General features: G+C 43.0%; 2 protein-coding genes across 5 annotated transcripts in view; both read right to left on the bottom strand.

The window, feature by feature from the left end:
• Positions 1-21,219, bottom strand: part of LOC110506704 (tyrosine-protein kinase CSK) — a 41,489-nt gene extending 20,270 nt beyond the window's left edge. The window contains exons 1-2 of one of the 3 annotated variants that reach the window (XM_090222599.1): positions 20,968-21,176; positions 19,651-19,804 (exon numbers count right to left, since the gene is read on the bottom strand). The gene's annotated coding sequence lies outside the window, so the exon portion shown is untranslated. Of the gene's footprint in view, positions 1-19,650; positions 19,805-20,568 lie in introns of all 3 variants that reach the window. The other 2 variants (XM_021586521.3, XM_021586522.3) reach the window with 2 other exon arrangements.
• Positions 21,220-21,687: 468 nt separating this feature from the next.
• The window catches only part of LOC110506702 (enhancer of mRNA-decapping protein 3), a 32,394-nt gene continuing 27,166 nt past the window's right edge, over positions 21,688-26,915 (bottom strand). The window contains exons 6-7 of one of the 2 annotated variants that reach the window (XM_021586516.3): positions 26,269-26,486; positions 21,688-25,065 (exon numbers count right to left, since the gene is read on the bottom strand). In XM_021586516.3, coding sequence (XP_021442191.3) covers positions 24,731-25,065; positions 26,269-26,486 — 553 coding nt within the window. In that variant the 3' untranslated portion in view covers positions 21,688-24,730. Of the gene's footprint in view, positions 25,066-25,770; positions 26,487-26,915 lie in introns of both variants that reach the window. The other variant, XR_016492303.1, reaches the window with a different exon arrangement.

The following is a 26,915-nucleotide window of genomic DNA, read 5'->3' as shown; positions in this document are numbered from 1 at the left end:
AGTCCAGCTTCCCTGCCCCATCCACCGCTGCCCCTTGGACACTGATCACTTGGCTACATAGCTGATGCATGCTGGACTGTCCATTAATCACGGTAATCCATTCTGCTTGTTTATGTTTTATCTGTCGGCCCCAGCCGCACTCAGGCTCTGTGTGTAGTTAATCCGAGCCCCCCTCTGCCTAGTCAATTGCCATTCTACCTGCTGTTGTTGTGCTAGCTGATTAGCTGTTGTTGTCTCACCTACTGTTTTAGCTAGCTCTCCCAATTCAACACCTGTGATTACTGTATGCCTCGCTGTATGTCTCTCAAATGTCAATATGCCTTGTATACTGTTGTGCAGGTTAGTTATCATTGTTTTAGTTTACAATGGAGCCCCTAGCTCCACTCTTTATACCCCTGATACCTCCTTTGACCCACCCCTGTGGCGGACTGCAATAACATCGAATAGTCCCCGCGATATGCAACTGTTCAGTCAGGAACCAATACACACAGTCAGTCAGGAAAGCTAAAGCCAACTTCTTCAGGCAGAAGTTTGCATCCTGTAGCTCCAACTCCAAAAAGTTCTGGGACACTGTGAAGTCCATGGAGAACAAGAGCACCTCCTCCCAGCTGCCCACTGCACTGAGGCTAGGTAACACGGTCACCACCGATAAATCCATGATTATCGAAAACTTCAACAAGCATTTCTCAACGGCTGGCCATGCCTTCCGCCTGGCTACTCCAACCTCGGCCAACAGCCCCCCCCCCCCCCCCCCGCAGCTACTCGCCCAAGCCTCTCCAGGTTCTCCTTTACCCAAATCCAGATAGCAGATGTTCTGAAAGAGCTGCAAAACCTGGACCCGTACAAATCAGCTGGGCTTGACAATCTGGACCCTCTATTCCTGAAACTATCAGCCGCCATTGTCGCAACCCCTATTACCAGCCTGTTCAACCTCTCTTTCATATCGTCTGAGATCCCCAAGGATTGGAAAGCTGCCGCAGTCATCCCCCTCTTCAAAGGGGGTGACACCCTGGACCCAAACTGCTACAGACCTATATCCATCCTGCCCTGCCTATCTAAGGTCTTCGAAAGCCAAGTCAACAAACAGGTCACTGACCATCTCCAATCCCACCGTACCTTCTCCGCTGTGCAATCTGGTTTCCGAGCCAGTCACGGGTGTACCTCAGCCACACTCAAGGTACTAAACGATATCATAACCGCCATCGATAAAAGACAGTACTGTGCAGCCGTCTTCATAGACCTTGCCAAGGCTTTCGACTCTGTCAATCACCGTATTCTTATCGGCAGACTCAGTAGCCTCGGTTTCTCGGATGACTGCCTTGCCTGGTTCACCAACTACTTTGCAGACAGAGTTCAGTGTGTCAAATCGGAGGGCATGCTGTCCGGTCCTCTGGCAGTCTCTATGGGGGTGCCACAGGGTTCAATTCTCGGGCCGACTCTTTTCTCTGTATATATCAATGATGTTTCTCATGCTGCTGCTCTTTTGCACACCAATATCTCTACCTGTACATGACCATCTGATCATTTATCACTCCAGTGTTAATCTGCATAATTGTAATTATTCGCCTACCTTCTCATGCCTTTTGCACACAATGTATATAGACTCCCCTTTTTTCTACTGTGTTATTGACTTGTTAATTGTTTACTCCATGTGTAACTCTGTGTTGTCTGTTCACACTGCTATGCCTTATCTTAGCCAGGTCGCAGTTGCAAATGAGAACTTGTTCTCAACTAACCTACCTGGTTAAATAAAGGTGAAATAAAAAAAAAATAAATAAAAAAATTGTGAAAACTCTATTCTGTGTAGTAAGCTAATGTTTCTCAACAGCATATACATGACAGGTTGCTCCAGGTAGAAATGGATGGTGTACAGAGTTCACATTTCAGAACTCAACTACTTTACATGACCTGAGTGTCTGGCAGTGGCGGTCGGTGCCGTTCAAGATTAGGGAGGAACATTTGTTTTTACTGAGCATGGCCTTATTTATATTAAAGCATATTGGCTGACTGTCCTTCGTATTCCATATCAACATAACGTCGATAGGTTTAGGCTACTAAATGATACTCTAAAATGTACCTTTTACCCATCACGAGGTTGCTACAACATAGCCTACAAATGAAAGTTTATAACATAGGTGCACAGGTCAAGAGACAAAATTGTAGTAATCAAGGTGAGACAGTGACACGTTCAATACCGCCTTGAACGCTCAGTCGAAACAGTTGAAATGAAAACAAAATCACTTTCCATTGGACAAATTCAGGTAGGTCCCTCCCAGTTTCATTCAGTTTGCTTCTATTTAAGAAATGTTTGCAACAGAATTGGCAGAATGAATACACCCCTAACCTTTTGGTCCTTTAAAAACCTGCTGTATGTTAAATTGTGTGCGATAGTTGGAAAATGACTCTAGGTGACAATGTTTTCCAAAATAATTTAAATCCACTTAGTTTCCTTGCCACAATACTAATGATATCTAAATACTTGTATCATCCCAGCCCTAGTTGTAAACATATTAACGTTATAGTCAACCAAATAGAACTTAACTGTTAGTAATCCCACAGTCAAATCCAAGTGGACAATCACACAGTACAATGTACAACAAGCAGTTACACCGGCAGGCCCCGGTGGCAATAAAACCAAAAGCTCACCTTGGCTTCACTTGGAAGAGTTGCCGTGTTGGATAGCCTTGGCCATCTAGCAAACATAAATAGCATTCCTCTCAGAATCAGGTTTTTGACTTGATTTAATTAAACTGCAATAGTTGGTAAATCAAAGGTAAACTAAGAAATATATAGCTAGCACTCCCTCTCCCTGCCTCTTCTCCTTAATTTGAAGAAATTAATTTGTTCAAAACTGTTCAACTATCATCTTTGAGTCAACTACTCACCAGAATTGATGCACTACAGTGCTAGATTGCAAGCATAAGCTATAGCTGTACTAGATTCATAACCTCATACTTTGATTGGATGGACAAGATGTTAACTTGACTAGGGTAGGGGGCAGCATTCAGAATTTTGGATGAAAAGCAGGCCCAAATTAAACTGCCTGCTACTCAGGCCCAGAAGATAGGATATGTATATAAGTAGTGGATTTGGATAGAAAACACTAAAGTTTCCAAAACTGTTAAAATAATGTCTGTGATTATAACGAACTGATATGGCAGGTGAAAACCCGAGGAAAAGCCAACCCGGAAGTACTATTATTTTGAAAGGCTGATTTTCTATTGAAAGCCTATCCACCATACAAAGACTTAGGACCCAGTTCACAAGCTCTGTGGCTTTCTCTACATGTGGCCAGTCTTCAGGCATTGTTTCAGGCATTGTTTCAGGCTTTTACTCTGAAAAATGGAGGGAGATACAGCACTTTCAATCAGTGGCCAGTGGAAATTTCCATTCATCAGCCATGCGCCTGATCGGGAACACGCCTTTGTTTCTCCTTTCCTATTGACAAAGCTTTTGTCCAGTTGAAATAGATTATTTATGACATAAACAACCAGAGGATTGATTTTAAACATCGTTTGGCATGTTTCTATAACTTTTATTGTACTTAAATTCAAACTTTTCATCTGGACTTATTAGTGCATGCGCCTTAAGCATTCGGATCACTGGACAAAACGCGGAGAAAAAAAAAGGTAAAAGGGTAGAGTTTACTGGCAGCAAAGAAAGATATGGGGAGAAATATGGAAATGTGACCTCCTGACTATGCAAATACAGAGCAACAGCTCACTCTACAGTACACACATTCACAGTTCAGTGGAGTGGTCCGATGTTGACGAGACAACAAGTGCATAACTGTCCACAACAGATCACTCAATAGTTAAGTTTTGAATGTGAAAAATTCTTTACACTATTGATTAGCCTAACCACACCAAAATCACAATATAGGTCAACTAAAAAACATTGTCATTGCACAGAGTATGGATATCACAAGTGAGATGTCATTAGTCTCTGCACAGAAGCATAGTGTAAACAATCCTATGGTGAGAAGCACAGTGAGTCCAGTGTTGTGACTAGTGTCCTCACAGCATCTACTTTCTACTAGCCTCAGCCTAACTGAGTGAGGAGAACTGAACATGGACCCTCCCTTGCAGAGCAGAGTGCACAGTGAAAGTTTGAGGCATTGTGCTCTGTTATGAGTGTTGGCGGTTCTAAAGCAGGGCACTGACAGACAGTATCAGGGTGCTAAACTGCTCCAGTCAGACAAAGCACAGGCCTGGCTGTCACGGTGTTGTCTGCTGCCTCCCCCTGTCCCTAGTAGCAGGAACCAGGAAGTGGGCTACAATTAGTGTTAGCGCAGTGAAACACGATGTGCCCTGAGATAAAGCAGCCTCGCTCCCAGAGTCTAATAAGCCCTTCTGTTCTTTTCATCTGTGTCTGCCCTAACCCTGTGTCCCACTGCCCAAGTAGCATAGAGAGAACAGACAAATGGCACAACGTGAGCTCATGAGTAACATGGCACAAGCGTTTCGCTACACTCGCATTAACATCTGCTAACCATGTGTATGTGATAAATAAAATTTTATTTGACTTCCACGACAGGACCATCAGGTCAGCAACCCTAGCACATAGAAGACAGACACAGGTGACTCCAAATATCTCACATGGCAATTTCTCTAGCAAAATACTGTTTTAAATGCTGGCAAGCTTCCTCAGGGTAGGTGTTTGCCAACGTCTACATAAAGGCACCACAAGGGACACACTATACTTACAACTGGGTTAGTTTTAGTATACACATAGAATACACAAGCCTTTGATTGTGGGGAATACAGAAAGCTAAAAGTGGAACAAGCGCAACAACGAGAAGAGAATGAAATGATCAGCCTAGATCTGAATTCCTCTGTTCTAGAGTCATGTGGAGCAGCTATGGGAGGAGAAATCCATCTGAGGGAGAGAAAGGAAAATACAGAGGAAAATATGGTAGAGAGCGAGCGAGGGACCTTCAGGAAAAGAGACAAAATAGAAAGACAGAGGGAGGTATGTGGGCATCCCTTCGTAGTGCTCCCCTCCACCTCATTAAACAGAGCACGTTTGGCTCTGCCATCTGCTGCACGCCACCTTTCCATCACTCAATTCTCTGTTTTTAGACATGGTCCGTTCTTCACAGTCCCACTGAAACGGCTGGACCCATATGTTGTTTATCTTGTTCTCCTACTCTTAGTTTCAGGGGGATAGACAGATGAACAACAGGCTGACTACATGTGAGAGGAGAGGTAGAGAGCAGGAGAGAGAACTTGTGTTCAAACTGCCAAGGTCCTGACCGGACCACTTCAGTCTTCAGCTCAACTGTCAGCCTGGCCTGACCTCGTCGAGGCCCATCAGTACTCTAGGCTATGTATTCCAAACCCATACAGATACTCACCACTAGACCTACACCATACTACTATTACCCAACAGATTGAAGGTTGAGACAGTAAAAGAGGGCTGATGCTTTTCTTGTGGCCATCTGAGCGTGAGACCTACTCAGCATATAGCCTAGGCCTAAGGTACTGTAGTTGTATTAAAGGCCTAAGGCACTGTAGTTGTATTAAAAGGCCCAGAGCAGCCATTTTTATCTCCATATCAAAATCATTTCTGGGTAACAATTAAATACCTTACTGTGATTATTTTTGACCTTTGTGTTTGAAAACAAACAATTTCTCAAGCAAGATTTTGCTAGAACTGTCGGGAGTATTCTGAGTGGGGAGGGAAAAACAAAACTAGCTGTTACTGGCAGAGAGGTTTGGAATGCTTTCTTACTGCTCTATTAACTTAGTGTAAGAGCTGTTTGGATATACCGCCTACATGTCTGTCGGTTTTGATGGGATGGAGTTTTGGCCTGCCTGGTGATGTCACCAGGTGACATCACCAGGCAGGCCAAAACTCCATCCCATCAAAACCGACAGACATGTAGGCGGTATTTCCAAACAGCTCTTACACTAAAAAGGACATTCACCATTTTAGTATTACTCCAACCTCAGTGTGGAAATACAGTAGATACAGTTGAATTCGGAAGTTTACATACACTTAGGTTGGAGTCATTAAAACTTGTTTGTTTTTCAACCACTCCAAACATTTCTTGTTAAACTGTAGTTTTGGCAAGTTGGTTCGGACATCTACTTTGTGCATGACAAGTCATTTTTCCAACAATTGTTTACAGACAGATTATTTCACTTATAATTCATTGTCACAATTCCAGTGGGTCAGAAGTTTACATACACTAAGTTGACTGGGCCTTTAAACAGCTTGAAAAAATCCAGAAAATGTCATACTATAGAAGCTTCTGATTGACTCAAATGATGTCAATTAGTCTGTTGGAGGTGTACCTGTGGATGTATTTCAAGACCTACCTTCAAACTCAGTGCCTCTTTGCTTGACATCATGGGAAAATCAAAAGAAAATCAGCCAAGACTTCAGAATTAAAAAAAAAAATAAAATAAAATAATAATAATAATAATAATAATAGTAGACCTTCACAAGTCTGGTTCATTCTTGGGAGCAATTTCATCTGTACAAACAATAGTACGCAAGTATAAACCCCATCGGACCACGCAGCCGTCATACCGCTCAGGAAGGAGACACGTTCTGTCTCCTAGAGATTAACGTACTTTGGTGCAAAAATCAATCCCAGAACAGCAAAGGACCTTATGAAGATGGAGGAAACAGGTACAAAAGTATCTATATCCACATAACCTGAAAGGCCACTCAGCAAGGAAGAAGCCACTGCTCCAAAATCGCCATAAAAAAGCCAGACCACGGTCTGCAACTGCACGTAAGGATAAAGATCGTACTTTTGAGAAATGTCTGATGAAACAAACATTGAACCGATTGGCCATAATGACCATCATTATGTTCGGAGGAAAGAGAGGGAGGCTTGCAAGCCGAAGAGCACTGTCAGCCTGGCGGTGGTGCTTTGTTGCAGGAGGGACTGGTGCACTTCACAAAATAGATGGCATCATGAGGGAAAATTATGCGGATGTATTGAAGCAACATCTCAAGACATCAAGTTAAAGCTTGGTCGCAAGTTGGTCTTCCAAATGGACAATGACCCCAAGCATACTTCCAAAGTTGTGGCAAAATGTCTTGAGGACGACAAAGTCAAGGTATTGGAGTGGCCATCACAAAGCCCTGACCTCAATCCTATAGAGAATTTGTGGGCAGACCTGAAAGTGTGTGCGAGCAAGGAGGCCTACAAACCTGACTCAGTTACACCAGCTGAAGGAACCATCAGGAGGAATAGTCAAAACTCACCCAACTTATGGAAGGTAACTTGTGGAAGGTAACCCGAAACATTTGACCGAAGTTAAACAATTTAAAGGCAATGCTACCAAATACTAATTGAGTGCGTGTAAACTTCTGACCCACTGGGAATGTGCTGAAAAAAATAAAACATTCTCTACTATTATTCTGACATTTCACGTTCTCAAAATAAAATGGTGATCCTAACTGACCTAAGACAAGGAACTAGGATTAAATGTCCTGAATTGTGAAACACTTTAGCCAAATACATTTTAAACTCAGTTTATGTAAACTTCCAACTATATAATACAGCAAAAGCATGTTTATGACTGCACTGGGCATTTAGTACCTCCAATATAACACCATAAATTCTAAGGCTGGGAATTGCCATGGAACTCACAATATTATCATGATACTTAGGTGCTGATGTGATATGTATTACGATTCTATATGTATTGCAATTCAATAGTGCGATATGATGTTCCAAACATATTGCTCACTGCTGCAGAGAAACAAGAGACTGCATGAGACAAGGTTTTGATCGGTCATGGAAATACAAGTGCTGAAAACATGTTGATTCCCCATTTTAAAATATTATGGAGAACAAGCCATAGGATTCAACATACCGGAGTTTTGGCTGAGGTACAGCCGACTAGCTCTACCTTGCAAATAAAATATTTTTTTTGCATTATTTATTTAGCCTAGGCTACACACACGGCATCAAAGTATCAAAATATCATCCAAAATAATATTGTGATAAGCAGCTGTATATCAACCCCCCCCCCCCCATCACTAATAAATTCCCCATCCTCTATTCCATTTGTAGAAAAACATGGTGTGGAGTGAGTATCAGAAAGTCTCACAGGAATGATAGGTAGGCAGCAGTATGCACTTGAGTTCAGTACAGTATGTCATGCAGAAGAAATGGAGGGGGTTGATCTGAGTGAATGTGTAGCCTATTTTGACAGCACGTCATAAAGGTGAAGGCAGCAAGAAACCCCTTCCCTTCAGAAGCTGCAGACGAGAGAGAGAGAGAGAGAGTGCGACCGTCTATTGTGTTAGCAGCCAGAGCAGCCGCAGAGCCAGAGCAGTCGCAGAGCAGCCGCAGAGCCAGAGCAGCCGCAGAGCCAGAGCAGTTGCAGAGCAGCCGCAGAGCCAGAGCAGCTCTCTTAGCTGTTGTCTCAATCTCAGCACATGCAGGCAATTTGCTAATCTCATTCTATTTATAGCCTCTGCATATCCAGGCAAAGTGAGACTGCATTCCTTTTCATAATTTCATACATTAGGTGTGTGCGCGTACATGAGGGGATTCTCTCCACCCACAGACTGTCAGAGATGCTACAAAGGAAATTATTCTGGGGAAGGTGGGCACACAGTTGGAGGGGGTGGGGGCTGGAACCCCTAGTTGTCAAGCAGCATGGAGGCCGAGGGGAGGGGAGGAATGCACGCTAAGGAGAGGAGTGGGTGACGGAGTTCCTTGAACATAGACAAATCGAGGCAGAAGGAGCTTGAGCCATGAAAGGGGATTTGGGAGGCTGAGACAGTGTGAAAGCGAGTGAGATAGAAATTACTGCGCTCGGTCCGGACAGCAGGGTATCGGCACTAGCAGCCAAATAGACTGCTTCTCTGCGTGTTTAAGACACTGCAGCAGTCTGCCTGCCTCAGTCAATGTGCCTCATTGCACTGCACAGCTCCCCACTCCGTCTACAGGAGAAGCCAGCGTAATAGGTGACAAAGAGCCTCATCACACACAGCAATGAGAGGGTTTAGCAGAGCAGGGTCCTGGTACAACAACATAAATCACTCATCTCCAACTGACAGACTGTGTTGTGTTCCTGGTTCGAGCCCAGGGAGGAGCGAGGAGATGAACGGAAACTGTTACACTGGCAATACTAAAGCGCCTATAAGAACATCCAAGGTTAATGAAATACAAAATGGTATAGAGGGAAATAGTCCTATAATAACTACAACCTAAAACTTCTTACCTGGGAATATTGAAGACTCATGTTAAAAGGAACCACCAGCTTTCATATGTTCTCAAGTTCTGAGCAAGGAACTGAAACGTTTGCTTTCTTACATAGCACATATTGCACTTTTACTTTCTTCTCCAACACGTTGTTTTTGTATTATTTAAACCAAATTGAACATGTTTCCTTATTTATTTGAGGCTAAATTGAATGTATTGATGTATTATATTAAGTTAAAATAAGTGTTCATTCAGTATTGTTGTAATTGTCATTATTACAAAAAAATAAAAATAAATAAATAATAATCGATATCGGCTTTTAAATGGTCCTCCAATAAATCGGTATCGGCGTTGAAAAATCATAATCAGTCAACCTCTAGTAGAGAGTGCATACATTTTCTGTACTGGTCCCGTGAGAGTTGTTTCACTCAGACACTAAACATGAACAATGGAGCCACACCACGCGGCCATCGGACCCTACTGTACACCAGCCAGCACTGCGAATAATGAATCCCTAAACAGACTTCCATTAGCTCCCTCGACAGAGACCCACATGCACGCTCACACTGAGTGGAATTAAATTATCTTCCTCATATATCTTCTTTAAAAAGACAGACTAGGCTCTTGATCAGATAAAAGGAAATTGTGGTAGGCTACAATACATCTAATATAAATCTTTGTGAGACAAAGAATGTCAATAAAGATATTCAACAAATTAAAATCAGAATAAACAAACATGCTTCATTGTAATTAAGGCAATGCATTCTTGATAGGGAAATGAAAGTGGTCATATGGTGCAGACATTAGGGTTTAGTGAGTGCAAGACTGCAAGTCCTTGAGCTCCAGGTCAGGACAGTGTGCTGAAGTGTGTTATATCTCCTCTAGTCTCTACATATGGCCTAGATTCACCCAGCCCACATCAAGTCAGATCACACGCAACATACTGTCACACAGCCAGAAAGATGCACACAAAGATATACCAGAACAGGCACGCGAGCATCATATGCGTTGGTATTCAGTTATTTTCTTAATACCGACTTTGTATGAGCAGAGCTGTGAAGAGCTCATCTCAGAAGCAAACCATTCATCATTACTGATATAAAGAATCCTTCTCTCAATAACATAATACCACACGGGGCTGCATGCAGTCTCCTCACACAGATGTGCCAAGACACCAAGCAATGTGTGGACAAGTCTTCATTTGAATGTCAAGCAACCAACATTAACACATTTAACAATATTAGGGGGAAAAAGCAAGCAGATGTCTCAATGCTCAAGGGGGTGAAGACAGGTAGGGTTGGAGAAAACTTAAAACATGCCCAAAGGTGGTAAAATGAAAGCCATCTTATCCTACACCCACTGACTGTATTAAAGTGACTTGAGTGGCAGGCAGAATTGATCCCATTAGGAGAAGAGGGATAGGCTACATGAGATTCCCCAGGCTGAGAAATGGAGTGTGTGCTTCACTGAGAGGCCTGTTTTTGTCTGACCTGCATAAAAAGAGGCCATCAGAGAAGGTGTGTGTGAAAATCTGAGATCATAAGCCTCGTGAGAGATGCTTAGAGAGGATTTCTGCAACGTAACCTGCAAATGTTTGCAGAGGCAGCAGTTGCAGGCAGCCCTGTGGAACAGAGAGCATAGAGACAAGGACAACAGGTTGTTTATGACTGTACAATAGTCTCACATACTGTGGGTGAAGATAACCTCATGCACAAACACTGGTCCAGACTTAACATAATTACAGGCCATTGGCATTTCCATGTCTACAATGGAACCATAGCTAGACTGTTAGCTATGTGCTTTGCAATGCATGACAGCTCAAGACAAAGCATTGCACTGCAGTTAAATGAAATACAAATCACATACACATGGTTGGCAGATTTTTTAATTTAACCTTTATCTATGCAAGTGAGTTAAGAACAAATTCTTAGATGTTACTGTGAGTGTAGCGAAATGCTTATGCTTCTAGAACCGACAGTGCAGCAGTAACTAACATGTAATATCAACAATTCCACAACAAAACCTAATACACACAATCTAGTAAAGGAATGGGATAAGAATATATAAATATATGGATGAGGTAGTGAGTGCGGCTATGATGCAATTGATAGTGTAAGATGCAGTATACACATACGAGATGTGAGATATTTAAACATTCTTAAAAGTGGTGTTAAAGTGACTAGTGTTCCATTTATTAAAAAGTGGCCAATGATATCAAGTCTGAAAGTAGGCAGCCGCCTCTCTGTACTAGAGATGGCTGTTGAACAATCTGGTGGCCTTGAGATAGATTGAAAAAGAGCTTCTCTCTGTCCCAGCTTTGATACACCTGTACTGACCTCGCCTTCTGGATGATAGCAGGGTGAATAGGCAGTGGCTCGGGTGGTTATTGTCCTTGATGATCTTTCTTGCTTTCCTGTGACATTGGGCGTTGTAGCTATCCTGGAGGGCAGGTAGTTTGCCCCCGGTGATGCATTGTGCAGACCTCACCACCCTCTGGAGAGCCCTGCGTTTGTGGGTGGTGCAGTTGCCGTACCAGGCGGTGATACAGCCCGACAGGATGCTCTCGATTGTGCACCTGTAAAAGTTAGTGAGGGTTTTCGATGATAAGCCAAATTTGTTAAACCTCAGGAGGCTGAAGAGGCGCCGTTGTGCCTTCACCACACGGGTCTGTGTGGGTGAACCATTTCAGTTTGTCAGTAATGTGTACACCGAGGGAACTTAAAAAACGTTCCACCTTTTCCACTACTGTCCCGCCAATGTGTATAGGGGATGCTCCCTTTGCAGTTTCCTGAAGTCCATGATCTCTTTTGTTTTGCTGACACCACACTGCGAGCCCTCACCTCAACCCCTCACTAGGTTGTCTTGTCGTTGTTGGTAATTAAGACTACCACTGCAGTGTCATCTGCAACCTTGGTGATTGAGTTGGAGGCGTGCATGGCCATGCAGTCGTGGGTAAACAGGGAGTACAGGAGGGGGCTGAGAAGGCACGCTTTTGTAGGGCCCCAGTGTGGAAGATCAGCGGAGCGGAGATGTTGTTTCTTACCTTCACCACCTTGGGACGGCCCGTTAGGAAGTCCAGGATCCAGTTGCACAGGGCGGGGTCAAGACCCAGGATCTCAAGCTTAATGACGAGTTTGGAGGGTACTATGGTGTTGAATGCTGAGCTGTAGTCAATGAACAGCATTCTTACATAGGTATTCCTCATCCAGATGGGATAGGGCAGTGTGATGGCGATTGCATTGTGTGTGGACCTATTGGGGAAGTAAGCAAATTGAAGTGGGTCTAGGGTAAAAATCCAACTTAAAAATATATTTTTCCATACGTCTACAGATGAGACAGTCACACTTCATATACAATGTAGGCCATAGGATGGTAGCTAGCTAAGTCCACAGACGCAATGAACAAAACACTACCAACTTCCTCCAAGCTAGCTAACCACTTCAGCTAACCTCAGCAAAAAAAGTAACGTCCTCTGCGTTTATTTTCAGCAAACTTAACACCATATCAGCCAGTTCTTGCTGTGAGATGTTACCCCCCTCTTCCACCAAGGTACCTGCTAGTTTCCGGATGTCCCAGACGTGCTCAATGGGATTGAGATCCGGGCTCGTCGCTGGCCATGACAGAACACTGACATTCCTGTCTTGCAGGAAATCAGGGTCACGCTGGAGTGTCATGTCGGGATAAGCCTTCAGGAAGGGTACCACATGAGAGAGGAGGATGTCTTCCCTGCAACACACAGCATTGAGATTGCCTGCAATGACAACAAGCTCAGTCCGATGATGCTGTGACACACCGCCCCAGACCATAACGGACGCTACACCTCCAAATTGATCCAGTGCCAGAGTACAGCCCTCGGTCTAACGCTCATTCCTTCGACGATAAACGCAAATCCGACCATCACCCCTGGTGAGACAAAACCGCGACTCGTCAGTGAAGAGCACTTTTTGCCAGTCCTGTCTGGTCCAGTGATGGTGGGTTTGTGCCCATAGGCAACGCTGTTGCCGGTGATGTCTGGTGAGGACCTGCCTTACAACAGGCCTACAAGCCCTCAATCCAGCCTCTCAGCCTATTGCGGACAGTCTGAGCACTGATGAAGGGATTGTGCGTTCCTGGTGTAACTCGGGCAGTTGTTGTTGCCATCCTGTACCTGTCCCCCAGGTGTGATGTTCGGATATACCGATCCTGTGCAGGTGTTGTTACACGTGGTCTGCCACTGCGAGGACAATCAGCTGTCCGTCCTGTCTCAGGCGTCTCACAGTACAGACATTGCAATTTATTGCCCTGGCCACATCTGCAGTCCCCATGCCTCCTTGCAGCATGCCTAAGGCACATTCACACAGATGAGCAGGGACCCTGGGCATCTCTTTTGGTGCTTTTCAGAGTCAGTAGAAATGAAAATTTAGGACACTAAAAATGCCTAACTGTGACCTTAATTTCCTACCGTCTGTAAACTGTTAGTGTCTTAACGACCATTCCATGGATGCATGTTCATTAATTGTTTATGGTTCATTGAACAAGCATGAGAAACAGTGTTTAAACCCCTTACAATGAAGATTTGTTATTTGGATTTTTACGAATTATCTTTGAAAGACAGGGTCGCTTCTTTTTTTGTTGAGTTTAGTATTGATGTAATTAAATCACAATGTATTAGCTCGTTTCCATTAAACAGCTGCCCGTGTTAACTAGCTAAGGACACTGCACTGATGTGCTGTGCAAAACATTTGGCTATGGGCTGGCACTGCAGTATGGGATTATGGAGAGTGAATGAAATTGTTTCATCATCATCATCATCTTGCTAGGTAGTTATCTAGCTGTGGCCATGTGGCTAGTATCAACAAGGGATTTTTACAAAAAAAAAGCAGCATTAGCGCAGAGCTTGGAATCTAGACCATAAGCACAGATATTCATTGCCAAACAATGCTACTGCAACCTTCTGGTTTGGAATATTTTAAGGCCGAGTGGCTGATGAATTCCAAGGTCTTTGCTGTGTGAACACTGTCATGACGTTGGCCTGGGGGGGGGGGGGGGGGGGGGGGGTAGGTTTATGACAGTCAAATACCTCTTCCCCCCTTTTTCCTCGCTCTTCCCTACGGAGGTTACATTTGCAAAACCCTTGGTTAACAGAGATTTTGGGAACATCAGAAGGTGGGGGGAAATGAACTATATTCTGTTAATCAGACCAATTGAACATATGCGGTGGTACTTAATGAATATGATGTCAGTTCGGTTGTCATCGGAGACATTCTCATCAATAAGATGACAAACTCTACAGTGGAAAGTCTACACAGAGTTATCGGATTCACATGGAATTTTTGTTCAATTTAAATGTTTGAATATGAAATTATTCGTGATGGGATGAAATATGATTTTAGCTTCTAAAATGTGAGATTTGGGTTTTCATAACATTGAGCAGAGCCCCATCAGTGGCCCGCCCCTGTGAAGGGACATGGGCTATAAAACACGCCCTCCTCTCCCTTCCTATATAAGCCCTTGACAACAATATAACCTCCTGTTCCGAGGACGACGGTCCTATGTCAGAATGGTTCAGATAATAACTACAGAACGAAGCCAACATCAGTGTTAGCTTTGGTTGCGAATGGTATGAACTTTGAACTCTTATTCATGACAGAAGTGATACCTCCTAGCCATTGAGTTAGCAACAGCCGCTGAAAACGAGGGTTAGGAAGGAAGAGACAAAGTATCCCGTCTATCACCCAACAATGTTACTACAACGTAACCAATTGACAACCAGAGACATTCTTCAAAGGACACAGGACTCGGTTGGGCAACACGGTCTCCCATCTACCACCAACCTACCGAAGTGCAGCTCAGAGTAAATATTGCATTTTCCTTTTCCAAATGGGCAGTAATTTAGAATGCATAAGATACTATATTTACAACAGCACAGCTTCTTCCCTTTGTTCCTCAGTCTTCCCGCTCTTTCACTCAAACCCAGTCCCTTTTCTTTTGTGTAACAAGCTGTCATATCTGTTCCGCCTGCTAGGGACGTTTTCCTTTGACGTAATCAAGTTATGATTTAATTATGTGTAATTCTGTGTGATTAGTTAGGCATTTAGTAAATAAATAAACCCAATTTTGTATTGCTGATTCAAATTGTTAGCCAGGGTTCATGCAGATAACCAAGAATTTACAACTTTCAGATGAGACCGAATTATGACGATTAATATTGACTGCTATTGATGTAAAATATTACTAGGTCTTTAAGAGTTTATTCGGAAGATAACAGCTCTATAAATATTATTTTGTGGTGCCTGACTCTTTAGTTAATTACATTTACATGATTAGCTCAATCAGGTAATATTAATTACGGATAAATAATTTTATAGAATGGCATGTCATATCACTTAATCCGGCATAGTCAAAGACACGACAACACAAAAAAAGGGATTGACCGCCGACACTCTGTTGAGAGATGCTAAGTACTGTCGGCAGGCAAACGTTTGACAATCCTACAGGTGTGTCTGAGCTTAACATTTACCCTAACTCTACCTAAGTCCCTGCCTCACCCCAATGAGGTTAATGCTGTAAAACAAACCAATCAACATCTACCAGGGTCAGAACACGCAGAATGACTGTCTGGCACATTATAACATTTCCCAGAGGCTCAGAGGAGTTGTTTGAGGAGAAACAGGCGACGGCAGGGGTTTATTTTCCCCAAAGCTGACCCTGATATAGTAACGCAAAAGCCTGGAGAGATGCAGCAGCTAGGCAGCCTGTCAGCAGAATGCTGTGTGTGTGTGTAAATATCAGAGCAGCACTGTTCAGACTGGACATCAGCTCTCCACCCCAGCTAGGTGGCCTGTCTAATACCAGACGTAAACCACTACAAGAGCAGTGTCTGACAGTCGACTCATTTCCTGAAGCTATTTTTCTTAGACACAGGAAACCAAATTAACATACTCAAAATTGAAGACGTTCCAGGAATTGTGTTTGAAGTAGTAACAATTACTGCAAATAGTAACTATAGTGTTTATGACACTGCTAGTTGACACACAGTACCCCAGTCAAGGACTGAAGAGAGCTTTGAGAGAATTAAACTAGTGCTGCTTTTCTTAGTAAAGGCACCATAGCAGAGTCATCTGAAAGATAGACTGCAGACAAGCACATCACTAAGCATGCTCAGACTACCAGAGCAATGGTCCTCCTTTTGTATTAATCAATAGCTGATGAAAGTTCTCCTTGTTTTCCTAGAAAATGTTCTCTCATGTTTGAGCTCTTGTCTTGGTTCATCCTGATTGGCCAGCTAGCCCTTGGATGAGGGCTGCCTTTGGCATGATTGGACTGCTGTTGAGTCAAATGTGCTACATCAAGTTCAGAGGTGACTTGTAAGCTGATAAAATCCTTATTGAAATCATCAGGACAAATATGCCTATCTGCTTTCAGGAAGTAAACCTAGCCTGTAACCTGCATTATTATCAAAGAGCTCAAAGATGGTGTGAAGTAGACTTTTATAAGCGTCTACTGATCCATTGTTGAGAATGCCACTGTTTTTGATGCTGGTTTTTATTTGAAGTTAGCTTATTCAAGTTGGCCCGAAATCCATAAAACAGCAGATGAAAGTAAGAGGTGGCTTCCCCACTGAGACAGACGTATCATCAAGGACTTATCCCGTGTTCCAAACAAACAGGCCAGTCTGTCAACAACAACAGTATAGTTAGGCTATATGAGTCTACCCATCAGTTACATAACCACCAACATCATATTCTCTCCCTTTCATTGAGGGATCCTAAAATCCAAAGTTACACATCTACCATAGAGCTGCTCCTAAGGAAGTGCGGGGAAAGCAGGGGAAACCCCAGGCTAAAATACAGGACAGGCAAGCAGCATACATCTCTTCCCTGCAGTGACTTCACAACACTTCCTGCTAGCTTGGTGACCACAGGGCCAGAACAACCTCAGCCCTGTGTGGACAAGACAATGAGGGTCACTTATTAATACCACATCCCCAACAGAAATAGAAAGTCTAAAACAGGCAAAGCCCCCCCAGACCAGAGCAATTTGACAAAACACTCAATATGGCTGAGGTACAGGCTATGCCTAGCTATTGATAACATTTCTATGATATGCCCGCTCCCAGATCAAATGCCACGATCAGAGTCCATGATGCCAAACAAGGGTCAGCCATCATCCTCATCAGTTCAATAGCCAGTCAGTCAGGTTAGTCAGCCACAGCCAGCCCAGTATATAACAACAGTGTCTTAATGTGAGCCCTTCTGCATGGCTCCGTCTGGAGGAGGAAGTGACCTTACGTTCCCATCGGCTCAACATTTATCTTTTGCTCATTAATTCAAATCAGCTCCCACAAACAAAACCCTTACTGATGCCTTCCAAAGCCCAACATTTGAATAATTAACTGTGGCCACCTGACAGTTCACACAATAGGAGGTCGCAATGGTTCTCTAAAAACAGGTTTGCGTCTTAAAACATGTTGGAAACAGAGGAGAGAAAGGCATCAAGGGATAGATGGCATTCAGTGACTAAACATGGATCACCTCTCCTATAAATCTGTCAACTATATTGAGCTGTGGAATGTCTCTCAGTGCTGTCTTTAAATCATCACTCCCTGTTGAGAGATTACTGAGATAAAAAAAAAAAGTTTGGGTTGCAGCAGGTCTCAGATATGGCAGGCAGCGCTGCTGTCGGCTTGTCAAGTTAACTACCCTCACCATGTCACCCTTTCTCGGTGACATACACACACTGCGGTTGACCTGGGAAGGCAACAGTTACTGAAAGTAGTGGTGTGAATGTTATTCTTAGTCAGTAAAACTTGTGAGTGTCTTAAAACGACAACCACATTCTACCAAAATCTGTGTAGGACCTTTTATAGAAGTAAAGCAGATGTGTGCTTTTACACACCAACGCAAACACTCAATTACACAAATAACACCTTATGCAGTTATTCTAATCTGGGTTTTGGGTCAGATTGGTGTAAAATGTTTCTCAGCAGGGAGTGAGTGTCTCACTGGGTCTCAGTGTGTGTGTGTCAGGCCAGCAGCTGTGCTCTCCTTAGAAGTGTGAAGGTCCCTGTGGCTGTCCAGCAGGCCCAGTAGCAGGAGATCCACGCCCCTCTCAAGGAGCAGCCTGCCTTGCCAGCCGCTGCCCAGATGGAGATGCTAGCCCACTGTGTTTGTGCCTCAGACCACCACCACAATGCCCCCATTCTGCTGGGCGGTAGGCAGGGCCGGAGGGGTCTCGCCCTCCCTGTGGACCCCAACACTGCTCCTTCCTTCCACAGCTGCTGAATAGAGAGAAGGAGACATAGGAGCACCAGAGGGAGAAAAGAGAGCAGGGCTAATATGGCTCTCTGCCACCTCTTCACCCATGTTACATAGAGACCACAGTGCCAGGGTTGTTTTAATGACAGAATAATATGAAGCTGAATGGCTACAAGGCCAGGCTCTTTGAAAGCTGCACACTGATTGCAGTGTGAAAATAATTAAAGTGCATTGTAGTACACTTATGGTGGTCTCTCCCGAGCCCGTACGGGAGTTGTAGCGATGAGACAAGATAGTAGCTACTAACAATTGGGGAGAAAAAGGGGTAAAAAGAAAAAGATGTCTAATGAGAGAGTGTACAGAATACAGAGCAGCAGCCATTACCTCCCTTCCTGCTGTGTGTAAGCTGAGCTCTGAGACACTAAATACTTCATAGAGACAAGGGAGAGCAGAAATTAGCTTCAGCTGACACCTCTAGTCTTCTTCAGCAGTGGCTAATGCAATCTACCGTCAGTCAATCAATACTGCAGAGTGAGCTATTGACAAAGAGCAGAGGAAGGTGGTTAGTGTGGTCGATGTATTCCGTACCTGCATGGTCTGCCTCAGTAGATGGGGTCTGTCCCTATCTCACTATCAAACCAAGGTGCATGCATGAACACTGGAGCAAAGACTGGTTGGTTGTTTAGGAACAAAACCCGAGGCAAGCTCAACTATGGAGCCAAACCGACAGGGTTAGATTGTAGACAATGTGTATATTTTGTGTCCAATGTTTATAAAATAATGACACAATGAGCAGTTGTCTCAAATGCATTGCTGCAGTTGTTGGTTAACTAGCTAGAGAATTTCAGCCATCATAACATAAAATCAGTTAAAACACCACAAAACAAAGACATGGGATCAATAAGATGAAATGAGCCAGTTACAATTCCCATATGGTCATTTCTTGTCATTCTAGCAAGCAATCTGGCCATCCATAATCACAACACGCTGACTTCTGCCTCATGGAAGCGTGCACGTCATTTTCATGACGTTATCTATTCTGCAACTCTGGGTAGCACAATGGAAGTTTGCAAGCAAACTTTTTAAATAGTGCCTTTCGACAACTGCCTTCATCAGGGTATCAGTAGTTGGCCTGCTTGCCTTTACAGATTGAGTGAAGACAAAGCTGTCCTCATCTCTCTGCATACCAATTCTACAGCCTATCCTTATGCCCTAAGTGCACACTTGTTCACTTACCTTGAGGAGCAGAGAGCACAAGAGCACACTTAATTGGGATGCAAACACTCCCTCAGCCTCCATGCACCAGGTGGACACCCCAACAAGGCAGCAGAAGGCCCAGCTCAGACAACATACAGATTCCCAAACATGTTGCAGTCTGGTTTCCAAATACCTTGGAGGATAATGAATGCCAGGATTATATCCTCCCACCATCTTGATAACTGATTTTTCTCTAATGGAAAACCCAAAGCTACAGTATCTGCTACATTACACTTCGCACTTAATAACCAGATAGTGAAGATGGGACATTTGTTAGGCAGAGAAGTGATTTTGTTAATTACTCCTCTGATGCCCAAATTGTTCATGTGACCGCCCATGACCCCTAAAAAGTAACCCAAATACTTCACACTGCATTCATTATAGGCTTTTGACGCCTGTTTCTTTAAAAATGTAACTGAAAGCACATCATGCCAAGTACAACGAGATTATGGTGCTCTGTCACAATATTATACTTTCAATGGCATGTAAGCCTATCTAATGACACGAAGATAATCAAAACATCTGGAACTAATCAAATCCTATAGATTCCGATTATCGCTACGGCTCATAATGACTTAGACAAGGTTGTAGCGAAGTGTGGCACAACAATGAGTTGAGGCTACATAGTTTCGTACAGACATGCCACAGCACGCGATAACATGTGGTTACATTGCAACATTTAGGGACAACAATGTTACAAAACATGTGTAGATAGAGGATTGATTACCACAACATCCTAAATGACAACAATTAACACATCTCAAATTGACAGATATTAGTACGGAACACAGAACCATAGTCATCCACAACAGTGTAACTAGATTGAGCTGTGCACGAACCCAGGTGATTAGTATAATTCAGGCATGCAGTAACACTGCCTTGCGGACAGTAACATACCCACTTCCTGTCTTGCTTGTCGTTATTGCTGAGATATCAGCGGCCACAACAACACAGAAAACTCAGACAAACTCCCCGTCAAATAACCCGTTGGTTCCATCAATTAATTGGCTGACCCTTCTCGTCTCGGCACCAGTCAGTCAATGCGACTGATCGAAGGAACGCGGAGGTCGCTAATGTAGCTAGCTAATAGCACCGGTTAAATGGGTGGAGCCGTTAAAAACCACTTGGAATTATATTAAGCTAATAGATGTAGTTATAACGGCTGTAAGAAACTAATTACAAAAATACAAAACCGCCTAATTTGAAATGTTCTTTCAAATTATTGGGAAGCTTTCCGGGCTGAGATGGTATTGCAGCACAGCGCTAGAGACACTGCTTGAGTGTACAACAACTCACCGTAAGATATCGCTTTATGTTGACCAGATGTCTTTACAACTTAACGCGGCAGGCCATGAAGATGCTGTATGTTATTGCGAGCATCCAGTTTGTCTGAAGTAAAAAGAAGAATATCCCAATTGGACGCTCGCTCTATGCGGAGTTCGCACAGGCCTCGTAAATGAAATGGACGGCCTCCCCCTCCTTCCAACCAGCAGCAGTACGCATGCGCTAATTTATTGTCAGCAACACACACGGGAATTTCAGCTGACTGAAGACGTGTGAGCTGTGAGTACAACCTTGTGGTCAAACCAGTGATGTGGAAGCAAAAATAATATATCCAACAGAATGCGGCCAAGTTGCAGTTTGCAGGAAAAATATATCGAGAGAGAAGAATACCTAATGCTATGATCCTCCACTACTGATATGTCAGTAACTCTCTTTTTTTTTTTACAATTTGAATGAAATGCTTGATCTTATCCAAGGCAGTATCAATTCTAATGACTTTTGCCACCTATTGCATTCATGCTATCATCTCAAAGCTGCCAGCACGAAGCATCATTAAAAATGGCTGGGTTTCCCAGAGGCAAACTTTTGGCATCGCTCAATCACCCAGCACAGCACATAGGCTACCTTGTAGCTTCCTTAGGTTGTGGCTACATAGAACCATCTGGTGGACAACCTGTGAAAATACATCCTCAGTACTCCCACCATACAAATAATATGTGAACACAAACATGAAGAGTAACCACATGTCTATTTAATAAACAAAAACACTGTACATTTGCTGCAGCTTCATAAAAAGTGTGGCTTGGAGAACCTTAACAATGACTATACACACTCCCACACATGATCTTGTAACAAACGTTTTTCCACCCAAAACAACATTGTAGCTGTGGTCTGTGGGTTAGCTATAACACAAATTAAATAAATCAAATGTGCTCTCAAGATTCAATTCCTACAAAAGTAGTGCATGTGGCACATTCTACCTCCCTGTATTTTATATATAAAAATGGATGAAGTGGTCTTTTTTTATTTTTTTTTACAACAAACAGGTTAACAGCATTTGAAATGGAAGTGTTTTGAAAAATTGAGGCCCTTTAAAAAATGTAATATTTCCTGTGCAGTCAAGAATTCTCAAGCTTGATCTCAGTATGCAGAACAGTGTCAACTTGGACCAGACCTGCATACACAGTTACAAATACTTGTGTCACATGCTTCATCTGCCTTGCTGAAATTCCTTTATGATAAAGGATAACGTTTATTATTCCAGTTTACACACCAATTCCTTAAAAAATAAACTTAATTAAACAAAATGTTTAAAAAAAATATTAGATCTGTAATGACTTGATCAAACAAAAATGGTTTAGTTCCGACATCATGAGATCAGCCACTATCCCATTGCTAGCTACCAAGAGGACACTTCCCAAAAACAATTACTGTGAGTCCTTAAGAATATGACTAACTGGCCGTGTGAAAACATGGCCTGTTTTCTGGCAAATCTTTTGTGACAATATGACCATAAATCACTTGAAAATATATCTGTCTGGGCTGGAGTGTCACAATACAAGACCATCATTTCCCTGGGAAATATTTCTGAAAGTAGCACTTTTAGGTGACACAAAATCTCCTGTAAGACTTCACACCTCAGCATCCATAACTCTCTGGCATCGCATGCAGGAACAGGCCATCTGATGGCATTCCTCTCAAAGCTGACAACAGCAGCAGCCTCAAGAAGCCCAACAACTAGTCTAAAATAAGTGATTTGGATGCTTTATAAATATATATTTTTTTGTTCTATTCTCACATCATAACATGTTATGTCGATACTGCGGTGCCAACTACAGATACTGCAAGTGAGATGGCATACAAAATAGGCTACATACACTTGTAATAAGTGAGAAGGCTCATTGCGCAACATTGTTGAGCAACACAGCATTATTGAGCAACATTACCAGAGACAAACAAAAACAAATGAAAACTCAGAGTCCTACCAGCTAGAACACAATTGGCAACAGATGCCATTGATTCACTATATTACATGTATTGTATGCACTATTAACAATAGTCTGATTTAGTCGTTTGGAAATGTAGCAGATACACAGGCAAGACATAGTCATATGAATGGTTGCATATGAATGTTTGCAAAGTTGTAACCCGATCAATTCAGAACAATCCTCATCCACTACTCATGAAAGTAAACATGTGAAAACACACCAATAATTGTATTTAGAATAAAAAAGTGTATAATACAGTTTAAGAAAGCAGTCAGCCTCAATGCCCATGGAGAAACATAGCCAAACCTAAATCTAACCCATTCACAAAAGCTCCCTAAAACAGTTGGTCTGCACTCCATACTAAGATGCACCGAGTGTTTGCAAAAATTGCTAATTGTTTGCAAACATAATTCAGACATCCTGGCCAGTACGTGACCAAACAGGTCTGCAATCACAGATCTGTTTACACAACCACCGAACGTCTCACACAAATCCAAGTCTGGCTCAAGCGAATGTAAAATCCGCTGTGGCCCCTCTGTTTAGCTACACATCTAACGCTTGTGTTCAGAATTGAAATGGCCTATTGCCAACACAAATGAAATAAACCCAAACCCAAGCCTATCTGAACGTGAATTAAAAATGGTACAATGGCTACTACTAGGAAAAGTAACTTAAATGTTTTGTTTCTTGACAAATGCTGTAATACTCAGTGTAAACTAAATGGTACTGCTTGGCAAATGACATGTTTACAAAACCTGAAGCAAGAAGACAGTCACGGCAGCAGAGGTAGAGCCTGTGTACCTGTCTACTGTGTATAGCTACTTAACAGATACATATGCATACCTGTGTAAACTATTATAAGACTGTATGTGGCCTTATCTGACAGGTGTCAAACAGATATGATTTCATATGAGAAGTGTAAAAGACGGAGAAACTATTTGTTTGTTCGATAACACAAATACACTGAAACAAAAGTGTTGAGCACCACTTTACATCTTTCATTGCAGTGTTGTTAAAAATATAGCCCAGATTCAGCTTAGAAAATATATGCACTCAAACAAATCCAAAACTTTTTCCATATATTCAAAAACAGACCAATTCTTAAAACATTTTCTTAGATAGAGAAAAGCGGACAAACAAATGAGTGTGTTTCGAGTTGATACTAGTGCTAGCTAAATTACACATTTCAATTCAATATCGCTACAATCGATGTTGACCAAAAAGTGCCATTTAAGAAAAGCACACCAATTGAATTTAGTGAGAATATGGCATTTCAAGCAAAACCTCCAATTCAGATCATAGTGCTTTTCCCAGAGAGGCGAGAGAGATTGAGCTCTGCTGTGGGGCACTGGGTCAGCCAGGTCCTGTGGTCTCCAGTCCACACAATCTACAGTAGGAAACAGGAAGTATGTCTCAGGCCCAGGGCTGGTCACATGGTCAGGGTCAGGGGTTATAGATAGAGACTGACTCCTAGTGGTTAGTCAGCTCTCTGTAAACATAACATACTCAGACTGGCTATTAGAGGAGGGCAATACACACACATAGCCCTTATCAGGAAGCCCTCCTCTTGGAGCTTTACCATTCTCCCGTGGCCCACGATATACTCCCGGGAGCAAAGGAAAAACATATACCAACCAGCAATACAATTAAGTGCACATTCTGAAATTCCCCCATAACCTTTATTCAGTAACTGTACACATCACCCTCTAAGAAGGCCTTCTGTATTTCACTAGAATGACAACACAATCCTGTTCACAACCAGGGCTGATAGGTTGTAGCAGGTCCTGCTATGCAGAGTGTAAAGGAATAACGAATTTGCAGCCGAAGGGCGAATGGTAGTTGATGCCCACTTCCTGGAACACCTGCTTGGGCACCCCGATGTCACACAGGTAGACCCTAGCCTCCCCACCATCTATAGGCAGGGGCAGGCCCAAAGACAGGGTCCACTTGGCCTCCACGGCCTGCTTCTGGCCACTCACTGGAGGGTCAATGCTGAGTACTGGAGCCCTGTTTTGGTTGGCCCAGTCCGCAGCCGCCAGGTACCAGGCCTGATCCCTTAGGAAGCCGTTCTCATGGCAGTCCAGACAGTTGATGACCAGGTCCACCGGGCTGACCGGCAGGTCTGGGAGGAGAGAGAGGGACAGAGATCAGGGTTTGAACTGAAAGCTTCTCCAGCAGAGGGCAACATTGTTTCAGTGTACCGCTGTTAAAAGCAGACAAGCAACACAGATTTCACAGTGTCTAGCTAATTTCGCCTTGTGTCTAACTATAATGAACGGAAATATAAATGCAACATGTAAAGTGTTGGTCCCATGTTTCATGAGCTGAAATAAAAGATCCCAGAAATGTTCATTACGCAAAAGCGTATTTATCTCACATTTTGGGTACACATTTGTTTACATCCCTGTTTGTGAGCATTTCTCCTTTGCCAAGAAAATCCATCCACCTGACAGGTGTGGCATATCAAGAAGCTGATTAAACAGCATGATCATTACTCAGCTAGACCTTGTGCTGGGGACAAAAGGCCACTCTAAAATGTGCAGTGTTGTCACACAACACAATGCCACAGATGTCAAGTTGAGGGAACGTGCAATTGGCATGCTGACTGCAGGAATGTCCACCAGAGCTGTTAACAGAGAATGTAATGTTAATCTCTCTACCATAAACTGCCTCAAATGTTTTTGGGAGAATTTGGTGTGTGGACGAGTGGTTTGCTGACGTCAACGTCGTGAACAGAGTGCCTCATGGTGGCGGTGGGGTTATGATATGGGCAGGTATAAGCTGCGGACAACAAACACAACATTTTATCGATGGCAATTGGAGTTACCGTGACGAGTCCCATTGTTGTGCTATTCATCCGCCTCCATCACCATGTTTCAGCATGTTCCATGTTCCAAGGATCTGTACACACTTCCTGGAATCTGAAAATGTCCCAGTTCTTTCATGGCCTGCACAGTCAGACAGGTCACCCATGTTTGGGATGCTCTGGACCAGTCATGTGAAATCCATAGATTAGGGCCTAATGAATTTATTTCAATTAACTTATTTACTTATATAAACAGTAAAATCTATTAAATTATTGCATGTTGTGTTTATATTTTTTGTTCAGTATATAACAGAGGGAAGTGTCTACTCTAGATTAGAAAACAATGGACTTTTTATTCAGCTCATGCGAACAAAAAAAACACAAGGAAGTGGATTTACCATCTTCACTATCTACAGTTCATTTACCTTTCCATTTACAGTCTCATCACATCTAATGATTTAAAAAGCTGATAATATCTGTGAACAGAGAACAAATCTGTTAGTCAGGATAAGTCGGTACCTTTGATGCTGGCCACCTGCTTGCCGCTGGTCTTGCTGTAGAGAGAGAGCTCATTGGTGATGGACTCCTGCATCTTGACAAAGTTGGGAAGGAAGAGGATGACCTCCACCTCGTGGTTGGCCAGGTGCCGTCCACAGCTGATGCCCTGGGCCCCCTGGACATGGGGGCCACACAGCAGGGCCACCGTGGGACACTGGTGATTATTCTTAGGTGTCAGCCTGGGGACATCCAAGAGACAAATGTGATTTTGTTGTCTTATTTTGATTTCTTATCAATACAAATAGTACAAGCCAAGGCCTGGGAGATGCGATTTCTGGTGGATTAGACAAACTTTGTCCTCATTGAGATAATTAATTGTGCAGAATACAATCATGACTGATCTGAACATCATGATCTGCAGTTTCCACACACTGCAAACAAAAGGAGCATTATCATCACCTCAGGCGTGCATGGGTAATAAACTGGTTGTTGTGCAAGGGTTTCCTTTTCTTATAAAAACACAACTCTTCAACTACAGCATAAACACCAGAGGAAGCCTTTATCTGCAGTCATTGTAATCAAGATCAGTGGAGCATTGTGTCCATAAACACCTCACGCTTTCAATAGGCTGCTACACCTTTCCATGCAAAGTATTAGCTGTCATGATT

Source organism: Oncorhynchus mykiss, chromosome 26 (genome assembly GCF_057628025.1).
Source record: "Oncorhynchus mykiss isolate SJ-2025 chromosome 26, ASM5762802v1, whole genome shotgun sequence".
Classification (NCBI taxonomy): domain Eukaryota; kingdom Metazoa; phylum Chordata; class Actinopteri; order Salmoniformes; family Salmonidae; genus Oncorhynchus; species Oncorhynchus mykiss.
Note: the sequence above shows the minus strand (reverse complement) of the source record. Positions and strands in the feature narration are given on the sequence as shown.